Genomic DNA, 10239 nt, shown 5'->3' with positions numbered 1-10239 from the left:
TATCTAAACCATCTTCTTTTCATAGCAAAGACTCAGAGAAAAATGTTTTTGGTAGAGCAAATTCACCACCACCTTCACCAGCCAGCAGAAACCCGTCAGTAAGACATAATATGAGATCTCAATCGCGATCTTCTTCCATGAAAGACAATGCTGTAAAGATTACTCTGCCTAGAACAGGCAACACCAAGCAAAGCCAAATATCACTTGAAAGTGACAGAAGTGAAATAAAATCGTTAGATGAATTGTTTTCAAAAGCAGCTGATGCAGAAGATTCAACTAGCAGCAGCTCAAATGGTAAGTGTTCTAAAATACTGTCTCAGTAGACTTGATGTGAATTGTACTAAGCTACTGATAAATTTACTGATAAACATGGGAAAGTACTCACTTTGAAAGGATTCAGTAATGTGATTTTACATAAACCAAGGCTTTCTCAAAGGAATTACGTTGATCTGTTTCTTCTTCTGGTGTAATGTATTTGTATTTTTCTCGGCTTTTGATTGAATAGGCTCAGTTTAGTGGTGCTTCCCTGGGTGACACTTAATTATGACATCAAAACAATGACAGCATTTAGAATAGTTGTCATATACCAGTGGAACAATGTACTAATGGGTCTGAGTGAGAACAAGTGTAAATGAGGGGCATCAAGAATCTCTTGATCGTGGGTTAGCAGATCCACCGACAGGCAAAGGAGGAAACTTTAGAAAGAGCTGCTGCTAAGTTAAAGGTTTAGAGTGATTGACTGCTATTACTTTTTAGTATTACACTCTAAACTAGGAATGTTGTACTGATTTCTTTTTCCCCACTTTTCTCACTTAAGGGAAGGTGTACGGTAATTTTCATGCAAACGCTCGTGATGATTTGTCATTTGATTGCAGGCTTCAGACTGAATATCCTGAGCCTTGATGATTTGGCACCAAATATCACCAGTGAGACAGCAGAATTAAAGCAGAAAGTAAGTAGAAATTCCGTACTAGCACATATTTCCATTCTGCCTTTGTTTGGTGGAAGGTGGATATTCTAAAATGAATACTTCTATTCTACTCATAGGCTATCTGAGGTGGGCACGTCTCATTAGCTGTAAGGGTTAGATCAGGATTTTACAGTCTACTGAAACCTGACCAAATTCTTTTTTTAGTGTCTGCATTTCCTTACTAAATGTAACAGCACTGCACAGTTTGCAAGGCGATGCAGAAAAGCAACATTTTTTATTTCCTAATAAAGTAGTGATATGCAGCAGAACAGATGAATAATGATGGAGGCATATTCTAGGTTATATGTTGTTGATTCTCTTAACATGCAGTTGTTGTGTTTTACAGGGGACAGACATTCAAATTCCTCAAGAATCAAACGGAATTCCCAAAAAAGATACATTCCTGGTGGAAAAGGACCAAGCCTCTCTTAAAATGACAAGCACAGTAACTGGTGTGAATGATGCTTCTGAAGGGGATATTGAAAAAACTGTGACTGAAGCTGAAATCTCCGAGCATTTAAGTGGAGTTTCAGCAGATTTCCCTAGACACAAACAGGATTATCTTGATCATGATGAGAGAACTGTTAATTCAGAATATTCTGAAGACTTTGAAAGGTCTCTGTCTACAGCAGACAGGGAATCTGTATCGAAAATGTCAGAGGAACGTTCTGAGAGCTGCACGTATTCTGGAAAACACCCATCTTCAGCATCGTCAGCTTTATTTACCAGGGAGCGGCATGACCAGGTACACAGAGTAACTGTCAAAGAAACTGCAGTTCAGACAATGGATCCTCCATTCACCTATTGCTGGTCAAAGAGTAAGTTCACAAGATACTGCCCTATTCAGGCAATTTTTACACTTTCATATTTTATATGCTAGCCTAGTCAGCCTTGATAGAGTTCTTCGTTTCAGTACTAGCTTCCCCTAGCTGACATTAAATTAAAAACTTTCTGAAGCCCAACACTTTAATCTGCTATCTGTAGAAAAGATGGGGATTGGACAACAGAGTAAGAACTTGGAACTGTTTTTTGCTAAAAAAAAAAACCCCAACAGGAACTCTGGATGGATGAGCTAGTGTTAGCGACGGAGCTTGCAATAGCCTGAGTAATATTCTCAAATGGAATTCAACGGCTTTATTGTATCATCTTTACTATTGTAAACAATACCATCATATTGTTGCTAAAGTGATCGCCCGTCATAGAGTTCTTTTTTGCATTGTATTTATTTCTTGGGAAAGCACTATGACCCCATTTACAAAAGACAGATGTGACTTTGAACAGTTGCCGAGGGGTAGCTCCTTTCCTTTCTCTCTTTACCTAAAGGAAAAAGTGGTAAGAGCCACTTCTTGCCATATTCAAGGAGGAGAAAATACAAACTCGGGTGTGCTTGAAAACAATAGCTTCCTTCAAGTACAAAAGCCTTTATTTTTACTCTGTCTAGGGTTAGAAAAGATGCCTTCTGCAATGGCATGTGTGTGAACGTTAAGAGTAAAGAAACTGCGGAGGTCATAGAACTAGTTTAGCATTGTTTTGGCTGACAGAATTCCCTGTTAAGCTCTACAGTGGTTCTACAGCAACTGATGTCCCAAGAGACTGCTGAAGATGAACCAAGTTCTAGCACTAAACCTTTCCACCCTCCAAACCCAGTAATTCTGATTTTATCCTGTACACAGCAAACACCTCTGCAGTACTTGACCCACCTGTAGGGAACAGCTACATTGATCCAGTACCTGTTGCCAGTCACGTCATCAGCATGGATGCAGTAGAAGGTACTGAAAAACATGTTTCTTACTATTCTGTTTTACTCTATTTTATGCATCTAACCCCTGCTTGGATTGTTCAGCCCTTACTATCTGACTGTAACCTATCACTAAAGTATATATTCTCCATTTCTTGCAGCCTTGACAGCATACAGCCCCTCAGTTCTTGTTTTAAATGCCATGTTGAAACAGCACTTGATGTTGACTCAGCAGTTTGTAGAGAACATTCACCACCTTCACTTCTCCCTTGTGGAGTCATTAGAGAATGAGAAGTTCCACTACCACACCCTGGAAGAGGCTAAAGAGGTATTTATGATAGACTAGACAGCAGCCTCGATAGCGTAAGTGTATATTCCTTTCCAAACGCTTCTAGTATTTGCAGCAAACACATTTTCTTCGCATATTATTCATTAATCAGATAAAGTTCATATTATCATTGAATAAATTACTTCCTAGAAGCATACTGTAATGTGTCTGCCCATCTTAATAACAAGGTAGAAGTTAATACAGTAAAAAAAAGACTAAAGTCTAACTGGAGGCCGTAGTTTTGAAAGAATAAGCTTTCTGCTGTAGCATTTAGCTGTCCTCAAATGAGCGAGGATCTTCCTAGGGCTGCAACAGAAGTATCAGTTTCTGTTGCTAGTATAGAAAAGTGCAGGTGTCTTGACACGAAGATTTATTAAATACTAGAAAGCATTTATCTCCATAATAAAGAAATTTGTATATTAACTTTTTTTTTGCAGTACATCAAGAGTCACAAATCCCCATCTCTAACAACTGAGCAAGCACGTGAAGAAATTCGGAAGGCACAGGAGGAAAAACTGCTTTGACTCTTTGAATTTTAAGTAAAATTTACATTTACAGATCTCAAGCTGGAACAAGAAACCCTTCCAAATTGCACAGATAAAAAGCTACAAACTATGTAGTGGAAGGATTTGTACTAACTGCTATGTATTTTATTATACATAGTTTATTTTCCTATATCTGAATTTTTTACTAATGTACATGATATAGGGATAGGCAGGAATGTTCAGCCAGCCTAGGTCAGCAAAAAAGAAACCAAGAAAACGCGTCTCTCTGAAGGGAGTGTGGTAAGTCATCCCAGTATGCGTGTTTATCGTGTAGATCGTGTGATCTGCGATAACAGCTGTGATCATGGTAGAAGTGAAAGTCTGTACTACAGCACCCGAGGAATATGATCACAGTAGAAAAATACCATATCCTGGCTTTAGTGCCATATTTAAACAGTGTTTATATACAGTTAGCCTTGTCACATTACTATGAAACCAAACACACACAAAGTTAAGATAAATTCAATACAAGGAAGGCTTATAGCCAACGTACTGGAATCCACCGACTCTGAAATATGAGCCACCATTTTATTTTTATTAAAAAAAAAAAGTGTTTATTGGAAGGCAAAACAAGAAAATCCACAAGTTGATAACATACAGGTGGTGTATGCTGATTCACAGACAGTCACAGTTCCACAACTACAGTAGATCTAGAACAAACTGATATTTCACCATATTCACTGAATGGTTTCAAGAGGGTTTCTGCTATACAAACAAATGACTCTGGAAGAGGTTACCACCACACAGACCTCTGGAGTGGAAGTGCAGTGTAAGGGCCTAACGTCTTTAGCTGGTGGTCTCTGGAAACAGTTACAAAAGGCTTTTTTTCTCATTTAGGTTAAAGGAAGTTTCCAAGAACGTTTCATTGTCAGAAACTTGCAGAGCAGAGAAAATTGATTCTCTTCTATTCAACTAATTCGCTTTATTAAAGGGTATATACAAAAATATAAAAAGCTTAAAGAATGTCTTCCATTACAAAGCATTGAACATCCCTTAGAGCGCTTGAAAAGCTAGAACAGTTAACCCTCGTGTTCTGACCAGAGTTGTGACTGCAGCAGCTGGTGTGTAGGGGCGTTAAGTTGTATGGTAGGTTCTAACAAGCTTGCACAGTGCTCATAGGTCACCTGTACTGGAACTAGATGCTTCATTCCCCATTTAGACATTAGGATACACTGCTCAGCATCAGTCTGACTTGATCCCAAGGCAGCACCCCTCCACTTCAAATAGAATTAACCTTTTGAGAGAAATAAACATACATTATGGAACTAGAGAACATATAACCGTATCAGATAATGTCTGTATTCCACAGGAATGAATGAATCACAATCCTGCACCAGGGACGGCTTGACTGGGATTTAATTCTAGTATAAAATGGGCAACTAATTAAAAAAATTTTGCAAAGTAAATGGAAATTCTTAAACTTGCTAGACATGTCATAGTTACGACTGGCCTTTTTTAAACACTAAACGACAAGTGTTGAAGTACATGTCATAGCTTTCCATTTTTCACCATAGTTTTAAAAGTAATTCATTTGTCACTTCCTCCAGACTTTAATCCGGATTTATACAAGTTTAATGTTTTGTAGAAGATGCAAGACATCTTTCTTCAGAGAGTCTTATTCGGGTGGTGGAGGGTCTTGCGTTTCACGCTTCACTGAAACAATAGGGAAAAGAGTTCTTACACATTCTGCAGTTACCTAAGCTGTCTGAAATGTTTCATGGAATGAGGGCTCTATGAGTAAGGAGTTTTTCCTTCTGGGCTTCATTTGAACCCATCTTATTTCTCAGATCTACTGCAGCCATAGGCAGAAGTGACTTTTCATTTAGCATGCCAATTTTTTTTCCTTTTAGTCGCTGGCAAGTGTAGTTGGTTCTACGTAACACAGACTCTCTGCAAAAATCCATCAATGGTCTTCATTTCTTAAGAAGCACCTCCACTTTTTCTGAACGCTTCCTGCACTACAGTGAATTTATCACCAGTTCTGGCTTTGGCAGAACACAGCGCTAATTGGGGGAAACTCAGAATTGGGCAGGGCCAAACAGTAAGCGTGGTCTAACTTCATTACAACCATAAAGACCTTCCTGCTCCGGCAACCATCCCTCCTGCAGCAGGGCTCCCTCCGCTACCTTTGAGATTGCTCCTATTTTTTGGAGGGTGACATTCAAAGATGCAGGCTCTTGGTATTGCAGCCAGGAAGTGGCTTACACAGAACAGGTTAATTAATGAGTCTTTCAGAAATTAGAATACAACACAGTTCCTAAAAAGGAAAAGATGCAGGGTTAATCAGAGGATATGTCTACTTACCTGTTTTATTGTATCCATTATATTAGAAAGAATTAAGAGTTACTGGTCTTTCGATTTGGGTTTACAGTCTACAGTAAATAGGACAAAATCGCACTCAAGTCTGCACAGCGTTTTAAATTGCTTAGAAACATTCACTTACATTCGTCTCTGGCCTTCATGCGTGCGATAAACGAGTAACTTTTATTTCTTCGGTAGTTTTCGTAAGGGTCATCTAATGCAACTCCCACTCCTTTATATTGATCCCATTTGTCTCGGATATCCCCTCCTTTAATTGGATCCTGAATTCCTTGTTCCTTGGCTCCCAATCCACCAGATCCACTCCATCCTGCAGAAAGGACACAACATTACAATCCTGTCGCTATTTTTTTTTATTACTAGAATTCTGAAGACAGACAAGCATAGACATTTTGGAAACAACCAAAGAAAACGTCAATTTAATACAGCAGGATGGCAACAGACAGCCTGAAACAACGTATGAACTGTCCCATTTATTTCAAAAGCATTAATATGCAGATTCTGGGAGCTGACAAACATCAGCACCATCCCTAAAAACCTTTAAGAGGGCAAGGGGAAAGGCAGCGCAAGCCCAATCTGCCCAGTCAACCCTGCTGACCTGCGCCATAGGGAGATGAAATACCTGGGGGGGAGCTAAGTGCTATTGGATGCCAAACTCACATCGTCTTCCGTGTCCTTCCCAGAAAGGCAACTTCCACCACTGCTCCATGTTGTATATACTTATATCTCTGAATATCCTTACGCTGCCCTTGGAATACCAAGGGATAGTCACTTACGAAAATGCATTAATTAATTGTATCCAAGAGTTGGGTGCCTGATTTTGTTTCCTGGCTCGCGTAAGATTCCAGAAGAGCATCTTACCCATTTTCACTAGCATTTGATGGCCTTTATTTTCTTCTCCGAGTCTTGATTCTGGTATAGGAGGCCCAGAACTGGAGCCTAAACCAGCAGAAGAACTAAAGAAATAAAAAGAAGAAATTAAGAAAAGCGATCCTGTTCTGACACAATGCAAGGTCACTTATATTCTGTTAAACGTTAACATCCAATATAATCCCATCCACTCTACCAAGCTATTCTTTTATAAAGCTATTAGATGACGGAGTTACAAAGGTGCCAGAAATGCCGTACTTGCTTCTCGATACAAGGGAAGTCAAACACTACGGTCTTCCTAACACAGAGAGTACTCGGAGGATTCCTCCTGCTTCCTAGGAAGGCATACGAAGCCTTCATAGTTGCACAGTGTTTTGTTGTAACAAAAAGCCACCACAACAGAGTAACATTCTCTCTATAAGCACACATAGCATATAAATAGTTTCTAAATCTGTTTCCCATTTTCTTTTCTACAATTTGTTGGAATGCTTAATATACCCAGCTTAGGAGAAAAGCACCCTTGGTGGTACTTTTCCAAACACCCCAGGTAAAAAGAGAGAAATAAACAAACAAAAGCTTACGGAGGAGTCGGGCTGCGAGACCGGGACCGGCGCCGCCTTCCCGGCGAGTACGATTTCGATCTTGATCGTGACCGCGATCGCGAGCGGCTATGAGAAGAGCGGGACCTGCTCCGGCTTCTGGAAAGAGAGAGCACACGAGATCAGATGCACAAGCTACCAGAGCAACATCCAGGGTTCCTCATTCAGCCCTGAGGGTTTTTTTTCCACCCCCTTAGTTCCCAAGCTTCAGCCCATTGCACTCTACCTGGACTGAGAGCGTGAATAGGATCGTGATCGAGAGCAAGAGCGAGATCGTGACCTCGAATAGGAGCCAGATGATTTTGAAGATCGTGAATTGGACCGGGAGGATGAGCGACCTCGGCTTTTAGACCGACTGCGAGACCGAGAAGGCCCACTGCACAGACAAAAGCAGAGAAACCCCAGTGAAACTCCTGGGAGAAGCACGTGAAATGCAAATATACTTCTGATCAAATTCAAATTACACACAAAGCACTGTATTTCTGCAGACAATCCAGTGAAAACTTGAGTGTGGCAAAAACTATTTTCTGCAGATCAGACAAATTCCAGCAAATTGAAACTCAGTTATTCCACCAGCATGCCGCTGAACAGACTTTCCCTCTGCATTTAGCCCAAGGTATTCCTAGCACCTTCCAAACGAACAGCAGACAGGATCTCTCACCTATTTCTCTTCTCCTGACCTTTCCTCCGCCTCGCTCTCATTTTAGCTCTGAAGAATTCGTACAGTCCATTCTGCTCCCAGCCTTCACTGCAATAAATCAACCACACATAGAACCAACGTCTGTAAAGTTCTACTTTGATCAACGAAGACGTTCGGGATTTCTGCTAGATTTTGTAGGGAACAAAGGGCCTGGGCAAAAAGGTCTCACAAATCTCAGTGTAAGATCAAACAGCGTGTGCAGTTTAAAATACAACAAGAGCACTCATTTCAGCATTAGAAGAACCAAGACACAGGCGAAGGAAGAGAGAGGCACTTCGTGGTTTGAGACAGCTCCTTAGGGCATTTTCCTTACCATATTGTTAGCTATACCTACTCTTACCTGTTTCTAGGCCTGTCATGAGATGGTGGACTATAAAATGCCTCAACCGCAGCCAGTAGTCTCTCACTGGGGGGCATTGGGGGTGGAAGACGTATATCTTTAGGATCTAAAGGTTTATACTCATGATCTTCAAGCTGCCGGAAACAAAACAAATTACATTCGTGTCATGTGTCATGGGGTGGCTACCTGAAGAGAGAAATACAGATTTAACTGTGTAGGGACCTCACATTTCACTATTGGATAAAAAACGGTCCAGAAATAAGGATTCTGCAGAAGACCCAATGCCTTCTCGTGCCATCACTACCATTTTGAGTTCTACGAGAAAAGCCAGCACTACACATGGTGCAGCATTAACTGCATTTTATCTGTCTGGAGATCCAGATCTCATCTATCCACCTTTGTGGCAACAGTGGCTGGACGGAAGCCTGGCAAAAGCTGGTGTATGCTGAGAGTAACACACAGTTAGAGATGGAAGAGACCTCTTTGTTCATCTCAAACACAGAATGCATAAATGTATGTATCCCTGAAGATGCTGATACAGATACATTTCCTGTTCTCTATCATTCTTTGTTTGTATATGTAACATTAGTGTTGCAAAACATCTTTGTAAGAAAGAATTCTTAATACCAAAAACCAGTACACAGTGACCACATCAGAACTGCAAGGTCCCTCGGGCCATCTGAAAATCACTGGGGATTTCTGTTTTTAGAAAACGGGGTTAAGATTTTCAAGAGTAAATTAGTCTTTCACATATATGAGGCCAACCAGCTTTCACTGGCACACAACACTTGAAAATGTTACCATTTTCACTACCTTCTCCCTCCCTGCTCCTGCCCTTGTATACCCTGCAACAACTTTGGCTAATGGTTGCTGGATGAAAGGATTTGAAATTACAAATGTCCGTGTTAAACTGTCCCTAATATTGACCATAGGATCTAGATCTTTTAATCCTACTTGTCGGGGCCCATTGCAAGCACTTACTTTTACAAGTGGAGCCATCAGTCCAGCAGGAAGATCAAAGTAGGGGACATTTGGCACCAGACTAGGATCATCATGGTTCATGTGAGGGGGGCCTTGTCGCCGCATATGAGGAGGCTGCCCGTTAAATCCATGCGGGGGAGGCCCGAAATCAGGGTGCTGTGGCCCTCCCCAGGGAGGATGCTCGCTGATTCCAGGATGAGGCAATCTGTGACCAGGGTGATGATGAGGAGGTCCAATTTCTGCAGAGTGGGAGGGTTAAAACATTTTACTTAGCTATAGAGAAAGGAAAGCAATCAGAGATGTATACTTGAATTAGTGCATTTATCCTAAAAAACCATCTTGGCACCCAGAGCCTTGCAGATCAAGAAAAGCAACAGAACTGAAGAACTAGAGGCTGGCTACAGGTCCACATTCTGGAACATCTTGCAGTGCATCTCCCTCCCTGGCCATAACAACCGCTCTCAAGACAACAGGATACTTTAACCCTAAGCCACTGCTTACTTTGGGACATTCTGTGGTCAAAAAGTACCACAAGAAAGACACGCTCAAAAACAAAAGGTTTCGGATGCAGCAGGGCAGCTACTGATAAGATCTATTTCTGAAGCCTAAATACACAAGCATGGACCTGTAATTAGTTCTGTCTCTATGCCAAATCATCATATTAAAAAAAAAATAAATATGGCAGGAATTAACTCACATGAGTAGGTGACAAGAAAATACTTTGTTTAAAGAGGCGTTTCGGGAAGAGGTAGAGATAATATCCTGTTAAAATAGAGAAGTGAATGACATCCAATCACTGATGGACGAACCATTTGCCATGAACGCCAGGATACCCTGCTGCACTCATTG

General features: G+C 40.9%; 2 protein-coding genes across 2 annotated transcripts in view; one reads left to right on the top strand and one right to left on the bottom strand.

The window, feature by feature from the left end:
- Nucleotides 1-3579, top strand: part of LOC103912195 (chromosome unknown open reading frame, human C19orf44) — a gene marked incomplete at its 5' end in the record, with an annotated part of 4514 nt that extends 935 nt beyond the window's left edge. Inside the window, 6 exons of the mRNA XM_009318423.1 lie at nucleotides 26-294; nucleotides 876-952; nucleotides 1317-1788; nucleotides 2644-2739; nucleotides 2870-3036; nucleotides 3474-3579. Of these exons, the coding sequence (XP_009316698.1) occupies nucleotides 26-294; nucleotides 876-952; nucleotides 1317-1788; nucleotides 2644-2739; nucleotides 2870-3036; nucleotides 3474-3560 (1168 nt within the window). The remainder of the gene's footprint in view (nucleotides 1-25; nucleotides 295-875; nucleotides 953-1316; nucleotides 1789-2643; nucleotides 2740-2869; nucleotides 3037-3473) is intronic.
- Nucleotides 3580-5196: 1617 nt separating this feature from the next.
- CHERP (calcium homeostasis endoplasmic reticulum protein) overlaps nucleotides 5197-10239 on the bottom strand; it is a 13718-nt gene continuing 8675 nt past the window's right edge. Inside the window, exons 11-18 of the mRNA XM_009318422.1 lie at nucleotides 9391-9629; nucleotides 8410-8543; nucleotides 8031-8117; nucleotides 7596-7745; nucleotides 7352-7468; nucleotides 6762-6856; nucleotides 6025-6210; nucleotides 5197-5234 (exon numbers count right to left, since the gene is read on the bottom strand). Of these exons, the coding sequence (XP_009316697.1) occupies nucleotides 5197-5234; nucleotides 6025-6210; nucleotides 6762-6856; nucleotides 7352-7468; nucleotides 7596-7745; nucleotides 8031-8117; nucleotides 8410-8543; nucleotides 9391-9629 (1046 nt within the window). The remainder of the gene's footprint in view (nucleotides 5235-6024; nucleotides 6211-6761; nucleotides 6857-7351; nucleotides 7469-7595; nucleotides 7746-8030; nucleotides 8118-8409; nucleotides 8544-9390; nucleotides 9630-10239) is intronic.

This window comes from Pygoscelis adeliae, unplaced genomic scaffold (assembly GCF_000699105.1).
Source record: "Pygoscelis adeliae isolate BGI_AS28 unplaced genomic scaffold, ASM69910v1 Scaffold582, whole genome shotgun sequence".
In the NCBI taxonomy this organism is placed as follows: Eukaryota; Metazoa; Chordata; class Aves; order Sphenisciformes; family Spheniscidae; genus Pygoscelis; species Pygoscelis adeliae.
The sequence above is the reverse complement of the archived record's forward strand: the minus strand, read 5'-3'. Positions and strand labels throughout refer to the sequence as shown.